Source organism: Odontesthes bonariensis, chromosome 15 (assembly GCF_027942865.1).
Source record: "Odontesthes bonariensis isolate fOdoBon6 chromosome 15, fOdoBon6.hap1, whole genome shotgun sequence".
Taxonomy (NCBI): Eukaryota; Metazoa; Chordata; class Actinopteri; order Atheriniformes; family Atherinopsidae; genus Odontesthes; species Odontesthes bonariensis.
The window spans coordinates 7,900,472-7,927,443 of record NC_134520.1 but is presented as its reverse complement, the minus strand read 5'-3'; the positions used below and the strand labels follow the sequence as shown (position 1 = coordinate 7,927,443).

The 26,972-nt window shown below is 40.2% G+C and overlaps 1 protein-coding gene across 1 annotated transcript in view; it reads right to left on the bottom strand.

The window, feature by feature from the left end:
• The window catches only part of tgfbr3 (transforming growth factor, beta receptor III), a 77,993-nt gene that overhangs the window by 33,724 nt on the left and 17,297 nt on the right, over positions 1-26,972 (bottom strand). The window contains exons 3-4 of the mRNA XM_075484916.1: positions 15,881-16,068; positions 1,122-1,259 (exon numbers count right to left, since the gene is read on the bottom strand). Coding sequence (XP_075341031.1) covers positions 1,122-1,259; positions 15,881-16,068 — 326 coding nt within the window. The remainder of the gene's footprint in view (positions 1-1,121; positions 1,260-15,880; positions 16,069-26,972) is intronic.

Below are 26,972 nucleotides of genomic sequence, written 5' to 3'. Positions count from 1 at the left end.
TATGTCAGCACAAGGTTATTGCAGTCGGTACATATTCCCATCAATATCACACTGCCTTTCACGGCAGGATGGTTTTTGTTTCAGGTATAAGCAAGAAAACACTTGTCCACATAAGGAATTCATTTGTGTACCTGATGCTGCATTCCTGCACAATGCTGTGGTGTTAACATCCAACTGAAAATGATTGCTTCTGGGAAGCCAGAAATGCAAAAAATCCTTCAAACCAAATAAAGGCAAAAAAAAAATTTTCATATGGCCTAATGAAGACATGGCTGAGGCTTCTGCATAAAACTTTGCTGCAATCTTCTCTTGTGATACACAGGCTTTGAACAAAAGCACCGAAACGGTCCATTTTTACATTTTATATCAAGTTTCCCAGAGAGGCCCCCTGGTACCTTTACTAAATATGGCTGGATCCCCAGGGGACCTGGCTCTGGCTACAACGAGATAACCCCCTCACTAAATCTTCTTTTCTTCCTCCCCCCGTTTGTGCCCTGGTCAAAACAAAGGCCTCAGTTAAGCTATTTTAAAATAACCAACAACATAAAAACAAGAAGAAAAGCTACCCTCTTCCTCACACAAATGAGCTCAACTCTTTTTGCGCACAACTATTAAGACTAGAATTATTTTACAAACCATTTTAGAACCCACAATTAATAGATAAACAGATAATCCTCTCGCTTCACTCTTTGGTGTCACACCCTCCCACACTATTGGAGTTTTGTGGTCCTCAGATTCGCTGAGTCTGATCTGAACAGCAGCCAAGCTATCAACAGGACCAAGAAGGGTGTGGCTATAGAGTTTGAGTAAGGCTGACAGAGCACATTCAATTTTTATTTTAGAAAAATAAGAAACTCTTCAAATTAGAATTAAGTTCCTAATGAATTCCATGCAAATAATAAAAAAATTGGACTTTACTGCACTGCACACATGTGCCGCCCAGGTCAACACTTTAACACGGAAAGCATTTTTTTAACATGCAGAAAGGCCTCTGCAAATTTACATCCCTTTCAATATTTTACTCATAGACATCAGCCTCTGAAAAAGGAATACAATAAAGGAAATGAAGACACTGTTTAAGCAAAAAGGACTTTAAGGGATTTTCGTGATGCTGGACTCACATGAAAGGTATGTTTGATGCGCAGCGCCAGGTTCTCTGCCTTGACATTCCAGATGAGTGGTTGGGGGGAGTTGACCACAAAGACCAGGGGCTTCTGGTGGTACAGCATTGACTGGATGGGTTTCAGATGTAGCTCCACCTGGTATGGCAAGGAAATAAAAGAGCTATTGGATTCCCATGAGAACAAACTCGCAGAACAGTATCAGGGAAAATGCTGACAATACAGAGCAAATTAAATCGTAACACACCACATTTCACACAGCTTCACCATGCAAATGTCAAAGCTTTGATTTTCTCCTGTTCACTTTTGTTTAGCCAGAAAAAATCTGGCAAAACAAAGTGACTATCCTGGTGTAAATGCAGCTCTGTTATATTGTTGATTGTTCTTCTGTATCAGGCTTTGTGGTTGTTTATGTACTCCCTTTGCTGATAAAAAAGCGGCCTGCTGTGTTCTCCCTAAAAGGGACTTGTTTAGTTCTGATATGTAGCCTCAGAGGGATCTGAACTTTCACATAGTAGAGTCTTTGTTAACTGTGGAAAAAAAACAGTGGCGGTTCTCTGTTACCATCTTTACAGCATGCAACTATGCCTTTGGTTCTAAAACTGCCAAAGAGATTTTCACAGTCTATTAGTGAGATGGGGAAAACTAACCCCATCTCTTGTTTTCTTGTTGCCGGTGTTAACCTTGTCTGGAGCACTTGGAGCAAATCGAGTAATGTAGTTCAGATTATAAATTCCCTGAACCCAAACTTATCTCAGGCAGAGATTTAAGCTTTATCTTTATCTAAGCATTATCTTCTTTTAACTTTAAACAGACCTCCAATCGCTGCTTCTATAGCTTACTTTCTTTCATGCTTTAATGAGAACTCTCAAATGTGTAGTGGCCTGACACTCACACTCTTCTTTAAACATCCTCCTTTTCTCAGATTAATCAGATTAGCCTTATCCTGTGTGACAGCAGTGAAAGCCTGTAAATCACTAATTCAACCCACAAGAATTCACATTATATGATTTAATGACCCCTGAAATAACTTAATCAGTCACAGCTAACATAAATATTGGCCTTTTCTTCTTGCAATAATACATTCTTTGTACTTTCACAGAAAACGATGAAAGACAAAACAAGCAATTTGTTTAGATATAGTTGAACATTTTCAACATGGAGATGTAGATGGAAATCATAAACATTGTTCCGGGACACCACATATTTCTGCAACTTTCATTCCAGTAACTAAAAATCAGATTAACAAATATCAGATTGTGAAACAGGTTCTAAAACAGAGTAAAATCTCTGCTTTCATGTCATGTACTTCTTGTACCACAATAGCCATCACAGAGGAGGTTGTATGGTTAGTCTGTAAACAGGATTAGTCAAAAAACACAAAAGTTTTACTCCTATTTTTTCTCATTTCTGGTTTCAAGATATACCATGTTTTTAAAAGTTTTAAAACCACTAAAAAAAAATTCCTGTCATACCATTCTTGCAGTATAACGTGTGTTTACACTCTTTTTTTTATGACTCCCTGGAGAGAAAGTGGAGCAATCTGTCAGGTCGTGTGCAGCATAGAGTGACACTTCCCTTCACCCTCCCCTTGGTTTGAGCAGTCAGTAAGCTGCACGTGATGCCTGATGGAGGTGAACACTTTAAACGTTTCCCCTAGTCGAAAAACTTTAAGCTGGCTACTTGGAAATTTATCAGGAGGAGACAATACTTCAATATGATTCTTCAGGAGCACCACCCGTCCCCACCCAACTGAATGGGCTAAGTGACAAAAATTTGAATTGCATACAACACTGGTGAAATAAACAGCCCATTGTAAACATGGCTTATCAACAAGCTAACATCAGCTAGTTACCCTCCTAACGTTACTTGAATGAACAGAGAAGCACTCATTTTCTGTGAAATTAGTGTTTATGGATTGTGTAAATCGATTCAAAATAGAGACGTTTTTCAAAAAGCTGACCATCTATCTGCGGATCAACTAAACACACGAGTCAACACGTTTTCTCTTTCCTTAGATGTGTGTGCTTCAACATTTCAATAGCAGAATCAATATTTCAGCATGTTTTGATGATTGCTTTTAGTCGTATAATGGCATGAGACGTAGAATTGTTTTTAATAAAATTTAGTTTGATCGTGTAATACATTGTTTAAATGACTGTTTATCCATTACTATACATACACGTTTCCCAATGTTCCAAATATTATATAGCCTATATTTTCTTTAAAATAAAAATCTGTGTTCTGTGAAAGAAAAGGTTTTTTCATTCAGACGTTCAATATAAACACACGACTTCAACTCTATGAAACTTGGAAATAAAATCTGTTAGAATTTGACAATTCACGTTTCACCAAGCTTTTGGGAGTGACTGTAGCTCAAGAGGTACAGGGGGCTGTCCTGCTGTCCATAAAGTAAATACAAGAGAGTTTGGGGTTTTTTGGGGATGCAAAAACACTGTCATTAAAAAAGACTTCTGTGTGACTGTGTGAGCCCTGCACATGTACAGGAATAGACATGAATTAGTTGTCATGTTGAAGACACAACAAAGATGGCATCAAAAACCCCAAAAAATGTCAAGCGACTGTAAAGCAAAAGGGTGAGAGGCGGGGCTGGAAACCATAGTTGTGAACTGCGATATCTCGGCCCCCGGGTTCTCTGGGGCACTTTCAGGGCCAGGAATGTGTACATGTAGCTGAACTAGTTACACTATAAAGTTTCCGACAGTTGATTAGCTTGTTATTCCCTGAATCTTCATATGTGTAGTTTTTACCTTCGAAGCCTGGCGTCGACGCACATCTTGTATCGATATTTCAAAGACACTATTTTAACTTTTAAAAACAGTCATAAACATGAGGACAAATTCAGGAATTTGCAATAAAAGCTGTAGGTTCATACTGTCAAAAGCTTTTGATTTCATGTTTTTAGTTTTTTCAGAGGCTGGGAAATAAAAAGCTTTAGCTGAAAAGTCTTAAAGCTTCCAGAATGCCCTCAGGTTTTAGAAGGCTGGTTTAAACGAAGCCCTACGTCTGAATGGGCTAAGTGACAAAAATTTGAATTGCATACACTTGTCATCATATTGTTAGTAAAAGATGGCCACTTTTAAAAGTCATAATTGTGTCGCAGAGCTTAAAGCGGCAGTCTGCAACTCTTTTTCAAGCATAATGCCTGGAACTGTCCGGGGATTCTGAAAGTAGTACATTAAATACCCCAATACAAAAAAAAATTAGTTCTCTAGGTCCCCTATATGTCCCGCTAGGTCCCTCCAAAGCCAGCAGGTTTGTTTACAAAATTGCAGACCGGACCGGTAAAAGGTAACCAATCAGGTTTACGAGCTGGGCTCTGCTGCCTGTCAATCACCGATTGTGCACGCGCGATACAAGGTAGGCTCGTCCCCACGCTTATTTATCTAGACTATTGAACTTCATTACGGGCTAGTCTACTTACTGTGTCTTCCATGATCGCAAATGACAGGTGAGTTGATGAATGAGGAGTCGTGTATGTGCATCTGGCGTGCACGTAGACGTGCACGAGTTCTCATGTGTTTTGATGGGGCGGGACAGGAAGTTGAATAACTTTTTATTTTTCGGTTAAAAAATAAGCGTTTCTTGCATTTTGCGACTACGGAGGTCACCGTTTTCAACTTCAAGCGTTCTGATAGATCATGTAAACTCTTAAAATGCCAAAAATTAGGACTTTACGTTTGACAACAACAAATCCTGCAGACTGCAGCTTTAACAAGCCAAATTTTCAACAGTAAAATTAACCATTTTACCTTGAGAAAGGCAGTCACAGTGTGTCCTGCTTCTCCTATTTTTCTTATGTTTCCACACGAGCCAACACCTCAGTAGAAAATGTGTGCATTTCCATCATAATAACGATAAAACATACAGGTTACCGTAATCACAATTTTGACTGAAATTACAATAAATACGATAAATATTTAGAGAGATAGGATTGAGTATTTTCTTAAAATCATGCAGTGTCCTGAGCAGACACGAACACAAACGCAGTCAGATTTTTCCATTCTAGCAGATATTCTGTTTATAAAATGCTGTCATTGTCGTGTTGCATGAAGTCATTGAGTAGGAATCACCAACAGAAAAAAGACAGTACACATCAAGTAACAGATGTAAGCCCTGGAGGAGAGCAACGTAAATCAGAGTGTTTAGAACTGTGGTGCTGCAAAAATCATTAAAATATCCCTTTGAGGCAAGAAAATGGAAGAAATGACCAAATACTTATCTATAATGCAATCTGGATGAGGATTTAAGTAAACAGATCACTGACTCGCTTCACCCCTCCCCCCCAAATCCTCTTTATTCCAAGCACTGGAAAAATCAAACTGCATTGCTCTTCTGAGAATATCAACAACCAAGTTATAATCATACCTGGCTTGGCCTTGAGGCCCTGGCTTTTGAGAGATGGAAGAGAAAGGTAGAGGAAGAATGAGAGAGAGAGAGAGAGAGGGGGAGAGTTGTAAAAGATGAGGAATTTTAAACCCAGACAGAAACATTTCCAGAAGACGTGAGTCACCTGCAAACATATGCATAAACAGAGCTCCAAGAAGAGGACGTACCAAGAGGCACCAAGGGTGAAAAATGGTAAAATCTGTGGTTTATATGGCCATTTCTTTTTCTTTTTTTCAGGTTATTCAAGTAAATGGAATAAGCAGATAATAACAAGACCATTATATCAATCTAAATCATCTCTGGGTTCCACAACGTAAGTGGTGATGTGAACTCAACAACAGTTAGTAGTAAGGCTGGTAGGCTTGACAAGCAGACCATATCATACCGCCAAGGGTGTGGAAAGAAGAGGGGCAGAAACACCAGGCATCAAAGTACCTCTTGTGGTGTTTGCAAGGATCAGGTGGCACTGAATTGTCCCTGGTTCAAAACAGTTACATTCAGAGAATCTTGCAAGGTTTGCTGGGGAAAGGAGACCACGACTGATTGATTATCGGGAGGCTGGCAAAGGGATTTAGGGGGTCCAGGGTCCATTACAGTGCAGGGGCATGTTTGCAAGCAGTCAGTGATGGAGGCTTGTCCAGGCCTCTCACATTACTGAAATGAACACCACACAGGGGACGACAGCTGTGGCAGTATAAGCAAGAACCATCACAGAGCATACCATTAGTGGTGGTACCATGTGTAAACAATGGAAGAACTACTAAAAAAAAGTATATAACATTAAGCTTTAAATTGGCTAAAACAATAAGCCGTGTTGACTTCAAAAAGTGAAAAAGATAAATCATACACACGCTTTTATTGTAGAACAAAGCCTGTGACTGTGACTCTGTAATTAAAGAGGGTGATTTGTTTGTTTGGTCTTGAGCATGTGGTTGTGATTTCACAATATTTTTCAAGGCAAATAAATTTTGTTGTTAAAAACTGCAAATCAAGATCATCACATGATACTTTATAGTTAAAGACTGTGCCCAGCAGCATAAACAACAGGCAGTGCAGCTCAGTGTCCTCGCAGGAAAAGGGAGTTTCCTGTATTGGCAAAGCTAATTAAGAGCCCGATGAGCCTGGCTTATTCGGAAAAAACAACAAAAACAAAAAACATTCTTTAATTAGCCAAAAAGAAAGATTCATCTGAGAACACACTCTCCCTCCCCAGAAATAATAATCAGCAAGAGAAAAAAATAAAGCACAACCTGTCTCATAACAAAGCATAATGACTTGTTTTTATATTTAAAAAAAAAAAGGAAATCAGTGAAGTTCAAACAGTGATATCTAAATTATTACAAAACTGTAAGCACTAATGCTTGAGCTGAAAACACAGTAAGAATAAGCCAAAAAGTACTTGGGGCCAATCATTCTGTTATCTGATGTGTGTTTGTGTGCATTTATCTTGTCTGTCTGGATCTTGGTTCTTTCTGGTTCACTGAGGATAAACAGAATAAAGGAGGGAAAGGAACGCTGGGGCAAAAGAGCTCAGTGGCAGAGGGGAAGCAGACCAATACCTGTTGGCCCCTCTTATCAGCCCACATATTTCAGTGTGATAGGGATGCTACCTGGAGCCTTTCCGCTGATCTGTGATGGTAATCAGTCTGCACTCTCCTCTACACCAAGCAGCAAGGGGAAAAAAGGAAGAAAAGAAAAACCTGAAAAGACGTCAAAGTGAGACGGGACGTCTGGATAATAATCTTTAAGAGGAACATAACACAGCACTGAGAGTAAAGTGAGGGCACGGGTATAGAAGGGTAGCCCAGGTTTTACTCTGACTGATTGAAAACAACAACAACAAAAAAAAGAAATCAGTTCATTTTTCTTTAGTCCTAGTTCAGACTTTGTTCTTATGTGGTCGCATGTGTAGCAATCATATGAGAAGACAAACCAACACACATGGTAGTGTTTCCAAGGAGCATAAATGTTTGGCTCACACGGACTATGCAAATGTATCAAAATTGCTGGGGCAAAATGTGTGTGTGGTCGGGTAGTTTAGGTGATTACATCAGCAGTTAACCAGCAGAAAGGTCGAAGTTCCAGTGCCATTTGAATCGGCACCACAAACAAGCCGCTGTATTTATTTTCACTGTAACCTGGGCTCATGAAAGGGAGATCATGCGGATGCTGATCCTAATGTGGGACAAACTCACAGGTTCCACGTGCAGTTTCCAAATAATTTGCAGCAATAATAACCCAAGGAACTAGCTAACTGGTTAGTCTACCACACCAGCTTTAACTTTCTGAGTAAAACACAAAGTAATATCACAGTGAGAACTCCCAAATGCTGCATATTGCAAAAAGGCTATCATTAAAAGTTTATAACCAACTGTATAAACTAATTATCGGGGGTGTAACGAAGGAGCACTTGGTTACTTTAAATATGTGCATGTAAATGTAGCACTTTGGGAAACTCACTCAGTCACATTTTCCCTTTAACGAACACGCTGCAGTGATTAGCACAAAGGTCACACACGAGATGTCTGAAATTATTAATGGAATATGTATTGAACATTTCAACAATCTGTATGAAGACACCACACAGCTGCTGGGTTGATTGAGTGGCAGCTGCCTGTGAAGGAAACGGGTGTGAGTTGTGGGAGCTAAGTTGGCCATGGTTTGGTGAGGCAGAGTAAATGTGTCTGTTAAATGGTTGTACGGGTGCTAAAATGGACTGTTTTACTCACCAGTCTTTTCTCGTGTCCTCTCCAGGGTGTTTGGGCAAATGCTTCCCTGGGGGTCTGAACACCAATCAAAGGTTCCAGGAGAGGCCACGGGATAAGAGTGTGTGGAATGGGGGAGTTGGAGTAGTCTGGTTTTAGGTGTTAGAAAATGGATTTTAGGATAACAGCACAGTTTTGTAAATAGGATTTTTATGACTGGGTATGTTTTGGACATTTCTGCTCGCAGGAAGTTGTATTGCAGAACTATGTTGTGAAATGGAAAAGTTTATGTTTATGCATTTAGCAGATGCTTTTATCCAAAGCGACTTACAATTGAAAAAATATTACATCTAACATCAAAGCTAACAATAAACTACATAGAAGGAAACTAGTAGTAAACTGTGCAGGCACAGAGGGAGGTACAGAAAGATAAAGTGCAGTAAAAGGGTAAGTGCTACGATAGAAGATGCTCTCTGAAGAGCTGGGTGTTCAAGAGTTTCTTAAAGATATTCAGGGATGCCCCTGTATTGGTAGCGCTTGGTGGGTCATTCCACCATCGTGGAACAACACATGAAAAGAGTCTGGATTGTCTTAAGCGTGGTGTAGACACAGCTAGATGACAATCCTCTGACGACCGGAGTGACCGATTTGTGACATAAGCCTTTGCAAGAGCATTCAAGTAAATGGGAGCCGTTCCATTAAGGACTCTGTAGGCTAACATCAGTGACTTGAATTTGATGCGGGCGGCTAAGGGTAGCCAGTTGAGTTAAATGAACAAAGGGGTGACGTGTGCTCTTTTCGGCCAACCGAAGACCAGACACGCCACCGCGTTCTGGACCATCTGCAGTGGTTTCACAGCACAGGCTGGGAGACCAGTTAGGAGAGCATTGCTGTAGTCAAGGCGGGAGATGACCATGGCCTGCAGGCCGCAGGAGCTATGTGGCGTGTTGGGTTAGGTATGGCCTGATCTTTCTTATGTTTAGCAATACAAAGCGGCATGATTGAGCAACGGAGGTAGCATGATCTTTAAAGGTTAGTTGGTCATCAATCATGACACCCAAGGTTTTAGCTACCTTTGACAGAGCAAGAGATAGGGATTTGGTTTGGATGCAGATGCTGTGGCGTATGGTTGGTTTGGCTGGAAAGACAAGCAGTTCAGTTTTAGAGAGGTTTAGTTGGAGGTGATGGGCTTTCATCCATTTTGATATGTCAGAGAGACAGTTTGAGATTCGTGCTGAGACCATGTGGTCGTCAGGTGGTAATGACAGATAGAGCTGGGTATCTTCATCGGAAACACCCCTGTTAGATGGATGTGGCTTAAACCAAGCCACTTGTATATATGAGAGCATGCCGCTGCCGGCGGTGCCTGTACTTCACAATACCACTGTTACATCCTGGTCTTCACGTGAAGTCAGCAAAAGTGATGCAGGGTACTCCTTGGGTGTATTCACTGTAATCCAGCCACTCGGAGCAGCAACAGTTAGCCGAAGGCTGTTGGCTTTTTATGCCGTTGGTGTATTGACGAGCTTTGCGTTAGCTTTCGGAATGGTCAGGCTTATTATTTGCTGTCTTTGAAAACAGTGGACTTGAACAGATACTGAAAAGAAAGACTTTTGTACTGAATCGAGAATCATTTTGATCATATGATGCCTAAAGATTCCCAACCCTTGTATTTAATGTATTAAGGTCCATACTGTTGGTCACACAGGAGCCTTAATCACATTAATATGTAGCAAAATATAATAGTTGACATTGCATCCCCCAGTAATGCTTCTGCTGAGAAATCAGTCAACTGCTGACCTTTTTGAAAATTACAAAGAGTGCACACACTCACAGTTTGTATGTCTCTTGTTACAAAAAGACACACCGGAGGACATCAGGAGTAGGCTTGTCCCGATCCGATATTTGGATCGGATCGGCCGCCGATATTTGCAAAAAAATGCGTATCGGCCGGCATGGAAAAATGCCGACTCGGCCCGTGTTTAGCGCACCGATTTAAATAATCCATTCCACTTTTTTCTGCGTTGTTCCCTAATATCCGGTCCGCATTTTCCAGCACACCTTCAACACGGTAAAAATGTCAGCTGTGTGGGATTATTTTACCCTAAAAGACGAAACAGATGAAGAGGTAGAGTGCAAAGTGTGGAGGAGATTGGGGAGTAGAAGTCATTTTTGTTTTTAAATAGTTCACAATACTATTTGCACTGATATTTTAAAAGCCTTGGTTTACACTTGTTCAAGAGCAGAGTACTGTTGCTGAGTTAATAGACTATTTTCTACTCAGGTTATTTGTGTGATTTGCTTTTTTAATACAGTTGACAGTATTATTTGGACTTTTTACTGTTAACTGATGCCATTTCTGTTTGTTATTTATAATTTTGTCAATTTTGTGTTTATCCCTGAATAAACAGGAAAACCCTTTTCAACATGAGTCTGACAACTAAATTAGTAGGCTAAATAATTTTAAACTTTAATACATGCTTGGATAGGCCGGTATCGGTATCGGCCGGTATCGGTATCGGATCGGAAGTGCAAATACAATATCGGTATCGGATCGGAAGTGCAAAAACCTGGATCGGGACATCCCTAATCAGGAGAACTACTTATAGAAAACAGAGTGAAAGTAAGTAAAAAGTGCAACAAACAACAGCATTACGGTACATTAAAAAGTACAAATTTGTCTGCTGTAGATGTATTTGTTTTGTCTTGTATGTGAGCTTAACTCACATCTGACACTGTGTTCTCAAAAGTTGTTTGAGCTCCACTAGCAAGTCACTTATACAGGCTATGATATCTGCGAATTCCAGCTGATAAAACAATCATCTACTCTGCCTCACCCTGGTTCTGAGCCAGTGGCTGCGTTTGATGTTTGCCTTTGGGAAACTGATTAGAGAAAGAGGAGCATTTTGAGATATCCCTGGCCCGATTTGTTTATCACCAACATTATGCCCCCACAGGCCTATACTTTGAATTGCTTACTTTGGTTCGACACACTGCTTCATTTTGGGCATAATAAGATTATAATAATAAGATTTCTGTGCTTGTGCCAGCTTGTGTGCATTAACGTACATGTGGTTTGTGGCTTGTCAGCATGGTACAAAAGGCCACCTCAGCCTATTACAGATGGAACATGTGGAAAAACGTTAAAACTTGATATCTACACCTTCAATCCAGAGCAAAAAAAAGAGGGAAAAGAACTTTTCAGAATGAGGTCATTGTTTTGGTAGAGCTTGAGTGGCAAAACAAAAACTTCAGGTCAATTGTCAACCCACCAAAAGATATTTGGCTTCAAACATCCCAGGAGGTTTAAAGCTTGGATGAAATATGAGCAGCATGTCTGGTCTGCACAGGTCAGTCTGCCTCACCCTGATTTTTTCCTCTTACTCAACAAGATTAGACAGTTTTTATAAGAGTCTGTGCAGTTTTGTGAAAATGAATAAATTATTCCTCCATCATATGAGGAAGGCACTGCCTTCTGAAGCACCCTGCCTCACCGTGGCTCTCCGGGCCTTACTGTCGCCTTACTTGACCTGTTCAAGGATACTGCCTTTTGAATCCGGTCCGTCCCTTTCTCTTCAGGAGCCCACATGGGTAAAAGAGAGGAAAGGGGTTTTTGTTGTTTTGGGAACCGCTGAGGAAATCATCAGTTCCTTTTTCAAATAAATGTGAAACACAGTTTTAGGAGAAATGCTGAATAATAAAGTCAGAGTATTGGGTGGTAAAGCCAACAAACTTCCCTTGTTGTGCCCTGGGATATCAGGAAAGGAGATCCACACCATATTACAGTTTGTGACAAAAGGCCTTTTCCATGAGAGCCCCAATGTAATTAAGCTCTTTATTACCATAAAAATTATGTAGGACATTCCAGGAAAACAACAAAACAGCCTTTTGGTATGTAGACAGGGTACCAATGACAGCTCACAAATGTGAAGATAACAAAAATAGTTTAATATCAGTTCAAAACCCTTTCCGAACAGAGTTGTGTTGAGGTGTGGACAGGTTTACTGGTGTCATAGAATGTGACCAGTGTGACTAAATCCAGTGTCACCGACTTCCCGAAAACTTTGCTGACAACTCTCTCATGCAATATCCAATCTCTGACAAGTAAAAATCAAAGGAAGCACCTAAAGATGTCACATTTCCTAGTCAGTTTTCACCAAAGGCAGCTTATACACTTAAATTGTTTTTTGTCCTCCCACTTCCAGAGTACAACAAATGCCGGGTATACAGAAACACCTGACTATACATACACACTGTAGTCAGCTTATACCAGTCCAAGCACCATCCACAGTCACATCTAAGGTATTATGTTGCACTATAGAACTCAGCTTTGGTGTGGAGTTTGGCCAGTAGCCAAAATGTGCATTTTGAGTCAGGTCCACCTGCGTATTTTGTTCTGCAGATCACACTTCATACTCTGTGGTTATTACACCTAAAGATTGGGTTAACTGATGCAAGCAGGAAACAATACATTGCTCTCACGTCTTTACTGAAAATATAGACAAGCCATGACTTTTACACATGGATGTGAAGGAGACATGAAGCAGACCTCACACACTGCAGCTGCAGGATGTGTGTGAGGCTGTGCATGTGTGTGTTAAAGTGTCTGGAATTGACCATGTGATCGCCCTTCTCCATATTAGTCTATGCACACTATGTGAAATAGTAGATTTTTTTCCCATACCTGGTCAAGGCTTAGCTTTGCAGTACTGAGTCACAGGGGCACATTTTGTTCTACAGGAGTGCCTCGACGCAGACAGCCAAAGCTCAGCCACAGGCACCTCTTGTGCTGCAGACCATCATTCAAAACATTCAAATACAGTCTGTGGCCCAGACAACGCTTCCTCTCCCATTAGCGGAAGTGAGGAGAAGAAAGTCTACAAACTCACACGCATAGCAGGTACCTCTCTGCTAGCTTAGTAAACAAGCAAAGCAGATGCTTTCCAAAGAAAATAGAGATAGAAACCAATTACTGATAAGAAAAAAATTCATCACACCTCCACATTTAATTATAAACATGGATTCAAACGCTTCAACTGTGAAGGTGCTCTTTGAAGACTGTACATACAACTGTTAGCTTAAGAATAAAGTTTGACCACTAAAAAAAAAGTTTAGTGTTTGCAGTCCTCATGATTAGTTGACAAAAGCTTCTTCACATAAAATGCTAACTCATAATGGGACAAAGCTCATGCTTATCTGAGTGTTTGGCACATAAAATAAGACATTTTATATTCTGCAGAAGTGGTTTGGAAGTTAATTTTAGGTTTAATATTTTGCCATGAAAATGTGTTGTTTCTTTCTTTCAAACCAACAGTTGTAGTATCTGTTGGTACCAACAGCAACTGTTCAGTCACTGAAGCTCAGCTGGAGAGATGCACAGAAGCAAGCTGTGCTCGTTTGGATTGTGTGGCTCAATTTCTTAAAAATGTTGTGAGTGTTGTGTGTTTAAAGATTTGGGATACACAGTATTTTACAAAGTAACCAAATGAATGCAAGACAAGAGAAATAAGAGGAGGAATGTTTTGGGGGTTTTGCTGTGTATTATAATAATCAAGGGTAAATACTGGGGAGCAGTGTGCTTCTTTTTCCAACAAGTGAAAGAGGCCAAGTCCGTAAAAGATCCCCTTTATCAATTCCTTTTTCTATTGGATAAATACCTGCCTTGAAAGATCAGGGCAGATTGAGTCAATGACATCCAGTGTGATGCACTGCGTCCTCCAAAGCACTCCTGTTGAAGGCGAAAGAAGGGGCTGCATGTGTCCAAACAGGACAATCTGTGCCCACATCTCCGGTGGAAACGCAATCCACGATTAGAGTGGGTCTGAGTGTCCTTTAGAGGATCTGATATCTAATCATAAGCAGACCTTCACTAAAGCCTCAGTAACACAATGAGCTTCTGCAGGGCCGCCTAATTTCAGCTGGAGCGACCTTCTGCAACCAAGGATAAAGACAGGGGGAACAGACGGTCCATTAATGATGTGATAAAAAGAATTTCTCATGCCCGCAAACAAAAAGATTATTATGTGGGCTTTTCATTATTGTAACAGCAAAGGGAATTCTGAAAAGTTTACTGGAAACCAGAGAAAAATTTAACCACAAGCTCTAAACACTATAATTCAAATCATGTCACTGAACAGTCACTGAGCTTCAATCTCCAATAAATAAAATCAATTGCAGTTTTGGTGGGTTGTGCAAAGCTTCTATAGCAGCTAAAACATTTTTAGGATTGTTTGATTTTCTGTTCAAATCCAAACAAGTTGAAAAACAGGGAGGATACTTGATTTGTGATCAGTGTATGAAAATGCCTCTCAGTTGCTTAGGGAAGTGTGGTACAGGGACACCAGCATAGCTAAGGGTATGTTGTGTATGTTGGGTATGTTGATTCGGTCTTCCATGAGGTCAAGGAAGCATTCCGTGTGTTTTGATATGAGTTTATAGTGTTTACGGGCGAACACTTCTTAAACACAACAATTCATTGAATATTGCTTTTGAACCCATTAACCCATTGACTGGATTACACAGTTTGAAATACTACTGAGTGTGAAGGACTAATATGGTGTTATTTTCTGGCTTATTTTCTAGACTAAACTTTTCTAGACTACACAGCATTCCTATAATGCTGTCATTCAATGTTTCAGTTTTATTGTTCAGAATATCAAAGTTTGCAGCAAAATAAAAAAGACATGTCATTCCTTTATTGACCTGCTGATGCAGCATATTTACACACACACACACACACACAGTTTTTCTCCATATTTAGCCTTAGCAAAGTTTTAGCCTTCGTCAGCAGTAAAATGCATGTCTATACATGCTGCTTTAGATTGTGAGCGAGCCGGTGACAGTTAAAAATTTAGCTGCAGCGCTTCTGAAAGCCACAGGTCCGTGATTCATGTTCAAACTATGGCTGTTTGTTAGCAGTCCAGCCACAAGATGTGCTGCATAACACCTGAAGACAAGGAGCGGTTTCACGTTCACAGATATGAACTTTATGAGCACTCTCAGGAGCTGTGTTGGCAGTTTGGATGAGTGCTTTAAATGTATCTGCTTAAAACCCATTATGTGGTTGGAAAATACCAGACTTTCAAATGACTTTTCACTGTCTTTTTTTTTTTCAGGCTCTAAAAAGCCATGTATTAAGGCAAGGTAAGTTCATCTGATCATCAGGTCTGGAACGAATTGATTTTATTTCACTTGTGGAATTTGTAGAATAGCTGATGCCCACCTGTGTCAAATTAAGATCCCATCGGTATATGAACATCTAAAGCCCCTGATGACACTTATCAGATTGGAATAAAGGGAGCTAACAGAGATTCTTGTCCCATAAAAATGTTTAGTAATGAGTGACAAACTAGAAATTACTTTTTTAATTACTGTTTCGTGAAATGATTTGAAATTAAAATGACTGCACCACGTAAAGGGCAGAGTGGAGCAGTGCAGAAGGGAGGGCAGATCACTTTGCACTGGCCCATGCTGTCAGTTAGAAAAAATCTTGCACACCGGTGCAAATGAAAAATATAGATTTGGAGAATCATGTACTATTTTGGTTCAATATTTTCACATTTCAGTTTGATCTTAAGTGGTTTTCACTTCAGAGACGTAGAAAATGTACCTCAAGATGAGAGTTTGTCAGTTAGGGAGACTCACTTTTGCTGGAGTGCTGTCTGGTCCCTCTGGAGCATGTCCTTTCAGGTTGATGACGTGCACCTCCTGAGGCAGGCTGGCAGTGCCCCTGCTGGCACACCCTGACAAGGCGGTGAAGCTCTTCAGGATGGCTTGCACTGGGTGTCCCGTCCCCACTGGCAGCAGCTCGCAAGGGCTGCGAGACAAAGGCCCTGCAATATATGAACAAAAAAAAAGGTTGACTTAAAAGAGGAAATGAGGAGAAGATGCACAACCCAAACAACTTTTTTAGAGTTTAGAGTGCTCGACTTAAAATCAGATGAACTTTTGCTTCAGTGCATTTCTTTTTTTTTTTTTTTTTAATTGGTAACTAGCTTTGAGATGCAAGGCTCTAGACTAACTTTTTGCACTGGTAGCACTGTTGCCCAACTTTTTTTTCGACCGCATCGCATTAAACACCGCAGTTTTACAGGTTCACTCTTTTTTTTTTTTTTAAATAGCTGCCTGTCTATTTAGGCAAAAATTGACTGGTAAATGATTAACTAACAATCTGGTCAACATAAAGTTCTTTATTTGAAGCACAATTCCACAAGACAGGTAACTAACTGAAAAGTGTTGGTGCTTAAAGTGCTTAAAGTGTGTGAGCTGAAATTTAACCCACCCAACCCACTGGGCTGGCCGGTTGGACGGGCCACAGGAATGGGGATCTTTCATTAATAATATTATTATTAGTGTTGTTGTTGTTATTTATAACTGCCCTGCTCGGACTCATGGGAGTCGTGCTTGTTTACTGCCATTTCCATAGCGATAGCGGCGCACCAGAGAAATATACAGTCTATTATAATCTTTTTTTTCAGCGTGAGAAATACAATGTGTGGCGGAATGCATGACAAAAGACCAAAACACGTGACACTTGGGATCCCTGGTTATGACTTTCGAAAGAATCAGGCCTTAATTTAACATTCTATAAGAAGAAGTTGTCAATCATTCTTTTCACCTCTCTCTATCTGACCACAGCACTATCTATCTATCTGACCATAGCACACGCATTTTCAAACGTACATGCACACACTTAACCCCTTACAGGAATATCTGGACCACAGCCAATCAGAGGGGGCTCCCGCCCTTCACTATCTCTGATTGGTTTAGACCACGATATGGGCCTAATGTGTGTCTGTTGTTGAACCAAAGGGAGGCTTTCAGAGTCGCAGAGACTTTTTTTTTCCCTCGAACGGCTGGTCGCACTGGTGCAACTTCAGATTTTTTTTTAGTCACGCCGTTGAGAAATTAGGTCGACTCCAGAGCCCTGTTCAGGTGATTCACAAGCATCGTCACAACCTCAAAACATCCTGTATTGGAAACTTTCTTTACGTTTCCCATCTGTATGACCCACTAACACATTCAGGGTCCGTTTTTCTTACATACACACAGGGTGGCACAAAGCAAGCCGTAGAGGTTTGAGTGAGGCTTCCCTCAGCCCTTTTCCATTAAAAAGTCACGAATGCGTTGCCTGGGTTGTCCCCCCCCCCCCCCCCCCCTTCTTCGGGGTTAGACCTTTCAGTTTACCCCACAGCCCGGTGGGGTAAAACCCACTCACATTTCTAATGCATCACATTAAACAGGCAAAGGCTGCCAATAGCAATCTAATGGAACATGTGGAAATAATTAAGGTCAAAGTGAAAGACAGTTAGATAGCGATGGTAAATTCTCCCCTGCTGACTCCAAAAACATAGTGCCTGAGCAGTGGGGTACAGCTAGGGGGAAAAAGGTTTTTGTTTTTTTCTATTTCTCAGAACACATAGCTATTGTTTTGTCTCCCTGTGCTGTCCAATAAGCCTATGAAGACCAGCATAAAGCCAGCAATCATGTATGGCACAGCACCCCTCCTCTTGTTGAGAGAAAAACACAGATGCTTTATTGTTACCATATTTGTTTCCTGAGACAAATCCCAAGCCCTTGACAGACATTCTTAAGCTGAACTTTGTGCCGTCTCTTGTTTCTTGTCAATTCATTCCAAACATTGAGAGGCTAGTGTTATTAGGAGCATACAAAGTATCTTATGACATATTAAAACACGGCGAACTCTGGCTATATGATAAAAAGACTAATGGCAAAAACCTGCGGTGCATCAGCATTTCAACCCCCTCCTCACCATCCACACACCTCCTCCCCTTTCCTCCCCAAGGACTGGAGCCTATTCCTTCCCTGACCATGTCATCGCGTCTCACTCCCACAAACACGTCTAAGGGCACTTCAGCTCACTTTTTCCCCTCGCACATAGAGAATAACAAACAACTGCCAGACAAACAAAGAAAAACGTAGTTCTATCTGGGAGGCTTCCAAAAGATTACAACTCTTGCAGGGAAACAATCTGATTTTCTAATTGTTTAAAAATACAACAGGATTGAGGCCTATGGAAAAAGAAGGGGCCACATGGAAAGAAAATTACAGCATTCAGTGTTAGGTTGATCTTGAGTTTTAAAAAACAAAAAAGCCATTACTGATCTGAATGTTCAATACAGAGCATGTCGAGGTTTTGACAGAAATAGATATGCATATTCATTCTTTCTAAAAGATAATTCCTCATCATTCAGATGAATTGAAAGTTAAACCCAATAGATTCTTTTCCCATCACATATGCCATTACCATCAGCCTAAAACCAGTGGACAGAGGATATAAAGTTGCATCTGTTGGCCCTGCCACAGCTTTGTGTCTGCTGTCACCCTATCTGCCTGCCTTTTTTCCACCGCCTCTGTCTTGTGCTCTCTTTAGCCATTTTTCTTTTTCTACGGTCATCAGCAAAGAGAGTGTCCTGTCCAGCTGCTGCTGTCGACTTTTAGCTGGACAGGCTGAACACCCACAACTGAGGAAAAAGCGAAAGCTGTTGTAAGCCTGAAAAAACAAGTCCCACCTAAGCTCACCGGACACTCTGTAGATTATACCACCATTATGTCTTTAAACCAAGAGATCCAGGATAATCGGATGGTAAATTCGACACTGCATCACTAAAAGGTTTAAAAATCTTCAAAGCAATTCCCACAATATCCAATTTAGTTTTTACTAATTAGTTATAAACTAATCTCTATCGGTTACTTAAAACAGTGAATCCAAACAACAGTACAGTTTTTGTGCTAAAGATATTTGAAAAATACTTTATAGCCTACTATATATAAATAAAAATGATGAAGTCCTCCATTGTTCTGTAAAGCATCTTAATCCAGTCGACTTTGGCAAGCTGGCCTTGCAGTAAACTATAAAAAAAAAGTTTTTAAAAAGTTGCTTAGAAATTCATGTAAAGAATTCAAAATATCATCATACAGTACCAGTCAAATGCTGGAGCCCATTCATTGTGAAACCATGTCCAAACTTCACTCAAGTTGACTACAACTATTTCGATTAGTTAAATAAATGTATGTTTCCACACAAGTGTTAATCCGTCCAAAACAAGTGATGGGAGATTACATCTGATTGCCAGGGTGTTTTTTTAAACATCCAACCTGAATCTCGAGACAGATATTTAACACAAAGTAATTAACACATGTCTAATTAGCATATGGTTACAGACAGCATTTCACAAAGCTATTCCGAAAACACTTTAACTAGATTTATATACCATAGATAATGTACACACAGCATTTGTTTTTCTTGCGTGAATAAAACTGCAACTAATCTAAATAACCGAATCAGCGGGACACAGTAGTATTATAAGTGGTAAGGGGACGCAGGGACACATTAGCATGTTCCAATGACACCATCCACAATACAAATGCTGTTTGTTATTAAATGTTTATTTGAAAGAGTTTGTCTAAAAAATTTTTAAAAAATTTAAAAAAACTTGGCCCGCTAACCAATATTTCACAGTCTAGTCATTCAGGACTCCTGGTCTAAAAACACACAAAAAAGAAAATTTGACAAAATAGAAAAATGGGAAGCTCACAGCAATTGAACACAAAACTAATTTAAATGGATCAAAACTGTGCCAATGATTGTGTCCCCATTTTATGTCCACATTAATTCTGAAGATATCCTAGATATCAATTCACTAAGTGTTTAGAAGTAGTAAGTAGGCTGAAATGTCAGATCTAAGATGTGAAACTGTAATTCCCTCTAAGGCCTTTCACTTAGGTGCACGTCAATGTCACATTTCTTCAATGATGCTAAACTTCTGCATAGCTCATGACCTGGATTCCCTAAAGAGTGATTCTACATGATGTGTAAAGCACATATACATAAAGGACTAGCACCAGTGATTGACAGGCACCTTAACCTACTTCTTCTTCTCCTAAATACCCTGAGTTAAAAGTTTATTTATTCAGTTATGCCTTTTAGGGGGGGATTAGTATCAAATATACAGGCCATGACTCTAAAAGAAACACTCCGGCTCGTAAGGCCACATGCAAGCATTATTTGTTTTCTCTAAAGAAATAGTAATTCTAATCTTCTGTTTTTCTACACTGCCTAAATGCATTTGGGCTTGACTTGGATAGTGTCAGAGGGAAGACATTAAGTGAGAATATCAAATCCATATTAAAGAGAGAAAGACTCCATTTTGATACAGTTTCAGGTCCAGGCAGTGATGTCACCTGGCAGTTTTTAACAGTCCTCCCTGGAAGGATGTTTTTGGACTATAACCAACTCTGTGATTTAAACTCTAACGTCTCTTTCAGACATTTCTTCTAATCCAAAAGTAATACTTCTTCCAGATAAAAGGAAGGTGACTAAAAGACCCGATTTCGTTTCACACATCCGGAAAAACACAAGCTACTACCCCATTTCCAAAATGTTGGAAAATTTACAGGGTTTGTAAGTACACTAAACTTCAGAATCAGATAAGCATCACAGATTTCTTTTTTCCTTTTTAATGTGATTAAGAGTTGGGTATTTGGTATCTCAGCCACCTTAAAGCTTAAATTAAAATATTGGTTACCATTTACATTTTAAACTGAATTGGGCTTGCATTCAAAATGCAACCTAAACTTCAACAGAAGAAAAAAAAAAGTCACTCAAAAAACCCTGCACACTGTAAATGCAAACAATGTCCTGACTTAAAGGAAAACTCCGGGGCATTTGAAGCGCAATCCCATTGCTAGAGGTTGTCAATTACTGATAGTAGGACACAGACAGGTGCTAATCTGCGCTCCCTGTGTGGAGATAGCGCTGTTCGCGCAGCCTGTCATGCGAGGCTAATACGTAGTGGCTAGGGGCAAGTGCTAACCCTTCCACGTAAAACAACAACTTGCACACTGCAGAAACGTCACACCACTTTATAAACCATCCGACAATAAAGTCACAAGCCTTACCATCAAAACCATATGCATGGTTCTCACATTACTGGCATGGGGATGTTACAAAACAACTTTATAAACAGTATGTCACTTACCGGTTAGTTGTACGCTCGCGCATGTGAAAGCCCAAAAGAGTCGATGGACGATAATCACATATACAAAACAATTAATCTTCTCTAGAAAAACTGCGTTCAAGTATTTAAAACATTACAACAATATTACTGGGCATGTATTGTTGTAATGTCTTGTCTCAATTTGAGCCACCATTATAAAATTAAAAACCTTTGTAAGAAAATGATGATAAATGTGACAAAAAGGTTTTTTGGTATTGTCTCATAGACAATTGTTTGCCGTTTCCGAAACGGATTCGGACTTTACAAGTTCACAAGTAAAGAAAGGACATTCCTCAAAAAAAAAAGGTCTTGGATTGTGGCCAACTGTCCTCCACTGAGGAGCAAATCAGGTTTGTTGTTCTTCATTCAGGAATTCTTTTCATGGTTTCTCTGTTAAATTATTTAAAACATTATTTCAAATTTGATCATTTTAATTATTGTATTCATGCTATCAGTAAAATGAGACGTAGGTGAATATAGGCTAACAAGGTAATACAATTAATTCACTGATATTGCAGCTCAACAGATAACTGGCCCGTCTGGCGGAGATGGAGACGGCAACTGACATATCTGAGGCAACCGACGATTCACGGGAGCGGTCAGGAGGAGGAGTTGGGGATCTTGATCGTTCAGAAGCATGTAACTCATCAGCCGCAGGTGCATCATGCATTTCAGCAGGTATGGGTGAGAATGATTCTTGTGTTTTTTTGCCTTTTCCTCGACCTCGGCCTCAGCCCAGGGCCCGGGCAAACTACGATTGCTTCTTGGGAGGCATGATCGAGATGAATCTCTCAAGAGATGTTGATAGCGCGTCGTCTACTGCAATAATGGAGCAATGGAAAGGGTGCTGATATAGGCGTGTTGAAACGTACGCTGGGCATGCGCAGTTCATATGCTAGTCATACGCAGAGTACGCTGGTTATACGTTGTTCATACGCTGACATACGCTGTCAATACGCTGACCATAAGCTACTCATACGCTACTCATAGGTTCAATACGGTAAGTATACGCACAATTCTTTATTTTCAAGGACTTTTCGTGTGTATGAAAATTATATTATTAATTTTCATACGCAACTCATACGCTTCTCTCATACGCAACAGTGTGACAGGGCCATAAACGATCAACTAGCAATCTGGTCAAAATACAGTTCTTTATTTGAAGCACAATTCTACAAACTTACTAGCCTAGCAAGCCAGACCCGTACAGCAAAAAGCTGTACAGGGGTCTAGTGACGCTGGATAGCAGTGTAGGTGGGATAAACGGTTGTCTGTCAAGTTTAACGCCTCGCAATAGGATGGCGCAACAACCAATCAGAGCGATGAAGAAGTTTTATGTAGTCAACGCGACGGAATGTACATCGTGGTTTGAATTCTATGGCCTGAAAAGCTGATTACTCTTAAGCTATAAACTCTGTAAATATATAACTTTAGCAACATTTGAAACATTTTCAGGCGAGAAAGTAGTCATTTAGACCCCCAAGGTGTTGAAAATCTGACAAAATACCAGCTATTTACAATTTTGTTCCCACAAATTTGTCGCTACTAAAGCTGGCCGCAGTGAGCAACGCACTTCCGGTTTTGCCGTTCGGCCCGCCGTCTTCGGTACATCATGCTTGCAATTGACTGGGGATTGCTCTCAGATGTAAGTTTACTTCACTGAAACGTCGCACCTCTGTCGTCACTAGGTAGCCCGGCCTCTGACCCCGCTCCTCACGATTTGATTGGCTCGATTAAGTTTTGATTTGGAACCTCGCAAAACGCAACATCATTGCTGTTCGTCGGGTTTATGTTCAAGCCATTTTTCTTCAGAAGAATTATTTCGGACTTGAACTTAGTGAAGGGAACTTTTGCAATATGGTAGGCAACGTTAAACTTGATTATCATCTCGGCTTCGTCCGATGATGTGTTTGCTGCTGCCTGCCGCTGAAAGGCAACGGGGAGAGGGTACTCTGAGCAGGTAATGTGTTTCATAGATGCGTTGTGCTTTTTCAGCGTTTCAATTCGAACCAGTCACAAATACACTATTGCCACACTTTACAGTAAATGCAGTGCATTATATTATCGGCTTTACTGCATCTTAGCCAGGGAAACTGGTCAAGCCACTCTCTTGGAAATGAATACACTTTACCCCTTTTTATTTCAGTTGGTTCTGGCTGGGAGTCGATCGTATGTGGCTCATTATCTGATGCTAGCTCCGGACCAGGGCCTGACATAACGTGGGAGGTTGACGGCTCCGTGTCAGAGCATTGGTTGTGGTTATTTTCGGACGAATCAGGCCTTAACTTAACGAAAAAGTTGTCAATCGTTCTTTTCATCTTATCACCCGCGGCTATCCACTGTTTATCTGACGGTTCATCACCTCTCTATCTGACTACAGAATGCGCGTGTTCAAACGTACACACACATACACGGGCCAATCAGAGGGGGTCCCGCCCTTCACTATCTCTGATTGGTTTAGACCAGGGGTTCCCAAACTTTTCCATGCCAAGCCCCCCCAAACAGTATTAGCTTCTGGCCAGGGACCCCCTTTGCAAACCACAGACAATGCTACAAAATATGTAAAGAAACATCAACATTTACAACGTATTTTCTTTCTTTTATTCACGGACAGTAGCGTGCCGTGTGAATGCAGCAGATTGCCTGACTAAATCTTTACTAAATGCTCTTCTTTACGTCTGAAGAAGTCGACCGTTTTTTTGGACTGCCAGATGTTTTTGTATCAAGTGACGCTGAAGTTTCGAAAGTTTTAAACACTCATTTGAGAGGGTCTCCAGACGCATTTCGGGCAATCGTGGCCATTTTTCTGTACGGCTGTAAAGCCAAACTTAGTGTATGCTGCCTCATACTTTCTGATTTTAGTTGGCCAGTTCTTAGGGGTTTTTTTGCAGCAGTGTCCTCCACAGCAGGGCTGTTGGTCTGTTCCTTCAGTATCTTTCTAGTCAAAAATCTGTCCATTTTGACTAAGCTATCTACACGCTAGCTTGAGGAGCAGAGCAGCTTGAGAACAGGCGCAAACCGCCAGGTCTACGATGTTTTGACTGGCAGCCAATCAGAAAGACAAGCATGGCAAATAACATTTCTATATGATATATTATTATAAATTGTATTTTACAATACTGATTAAAAAAATGTGACCTTTATAATGATGTTTAAAAAAAATTAGATTCTATTTTTGCATTTTTTTCCTATCTTCCCTCCAATTTTCTGAGGCCCCCCCTTTGAAAACCACTGGTTTAGACCACGATCTGGGTCTAAATGTGTGTCTGTTGTTGAACCACAGAGTCGCGCAGACTTTTTTTTTTTTTTCTCCCCGAACGGCTGGTTGCACCTGTGCGACTTCAGATTTTTTTTTAGTTGCACCACTGAGAAAATAGGTTGCACGTGCGACCAAATTGGTCGCACTCTAGGTGTAGTGCACCTGGGCTGCAAACAGCCCATGGTTAAATTCTCCAAAACTGAGGTCAAGTTAGATATTATAGCCCGCATTCACACTTTGCAAACCAAACATATTTAAGTGGGGATGTCACAACATTAAACAAGTGACATATTTTTAATCAGTTGGCAGTTACAAATTTAATGCCTCACATGTGATGCTGAAGGAAAGTAATGTTTCATCTTAGTCTATGGTGAAAATATTTAATTTCCATTTCTGCCTGGTATAAAGTTGGGTTTAGAGGGTTATATCACTAAATTGCAACTACACACCTATGTTTTGTATGATTTTCAATGCATGCAAAGTATGAGCCAAATCTGAGCTTCCCAGATGTAGTTGTATGTGTGTGTTTATAAATGCATTTTTAAATGCTTTTTGATAAGGCTTAGTGCTAAAATGCAGCCATTTCTACCTGCTCGTACTCTAAAGAGCTCTCTAAAACAGTATTCCTCCAGTATTCTTCTGTGATTTTGTGCAGACACTTTGATCCTAAGAGTGAACACAATATAACTGTGGGTCTTAACATCTGAATTAAATGTATTTGTGTTTTATTTTGAATGCAGGTTACGGACACTGCAGAGGACTTCACCCATGTTTTCTCTCCTCTACTCACTGACTGGCCTGGTTATCTGCTAACAGAAGGGTTTGGATGAGAGCGGAACAATTAATTGCAGTATTAACAAAAATCTCCACATGACGAAGTACTACTATTCAAATTACAGTATGTGTAATTTGTGTATATGTGGTGCTAAAGAGATGGTCTGACCTTTTTATTTATCTATCACCCCAATTGTTCTACCTCAGTTTCAGAATGAACAGCATGTTGATTGTTGTCATTGTTATTTACAAATACTGAAATAAAAATAAAAAACACGTTCATAATGCTATTTTGTGAATTTTTATTTTTAAGTTGGATAAACTAAGATATGTTAAGTGCATTTATTTAAAATTAAGTAGTGCTCACTTACTTTGGCACAGTATATTAAATTAATGTGACTTATTTGTATTGAGTTCCTGTCAACTTTATTGAAGTGGATTACACTACAATGCTAGCCTGGGAATTCCCATGCTGCTTTGCGCTCGATTTCATTCTCACTGCAAAGTCAGCCTGGAAACCACCGCCCTTATTTTTACCAGAGTTTGGGAACCAATCACAGAACGGGGGGGGGGGCGCACAGCAAGACGATGACGACGTCTATGCGCTACACCGAAGCTTGTAGAGCGTTAATCCAACATGACAGCGGACACAACGTTACCGTTCAATGCAGCCTTAGAAAGTGTTTCGGAGTAGATTCACCCTAGGGTCATTTGAACCGTGACATCCAGCCAAGTAGCCCACCCGAAGTTTTTCCGATATTGGCTGAACATCAGCTGAGTTACCGAGTTATCCCAAATAGCTTAGTACAAGCGCTAACGGACCCTGGCAGTATCTCCAAAATTACCACACTAGAATCACATGTCATGACACCAAACTTCTACAGTTGTACAAATATGGTCTGTACTCACAAAACGATGCATTTGGAAGTTTGTACATAGTTCAGGAGTTTATTATTATCATCAACACAAGCCTGATAGCTTTTCTGCTGCTAAAGCTTCGTTGACGTCACTTCTGGGAGCTGGGAGCTTCAAAGTAAGATGAGGGTTGATCTACTACTGTAGACAACAAAGCAAGGCTGCTCAATTTCTCCATTATTAAAATAAATTCACAACTCTACAACATAAAAATTCATGTAGAATATAGCATATAGGCCTACTTTGTTAAATTTAAGTAGCTTAGAGCGCAAGTTTACTTTTATTTTCCATTTTTTTCTTCTTCCTCGTCGAATTTCTGTCGTCATCTGGTATAAGTGATACAGTTGGCTATGAATCGCGCGCAAAGCAGCATGGGAAGAACCTGACGTCATTTGATAGACATTCGTAGCGCCCAATAAACAGCTCTAGGCATTCGTAAACCACGCCTCAAATACGAGAAAACGCACACCTAGTTCCCAGACCACCATCTCATCGAGATTGTGGACGCGTCAGCCAGGCTACTACAATGCCTCAAGTGTAATTTATTACAAATTTCAAGTGATACCCACTTTTTTTGGAGGAATATATTAAGTTAATGTGACTCAAAGTATTTGAGTTGTAACAGCTTGATTTTAATTAAACTATACTGAGATACATTAAGTTCTCACAACTTCAAAAAAAGTAGAGCTCACTTAAGTATAATAATTTCACTCTACTTCACACAATTAAGTGTGTTTACTTACTTTTCCCAAGGTAATCGGTTTCCTAA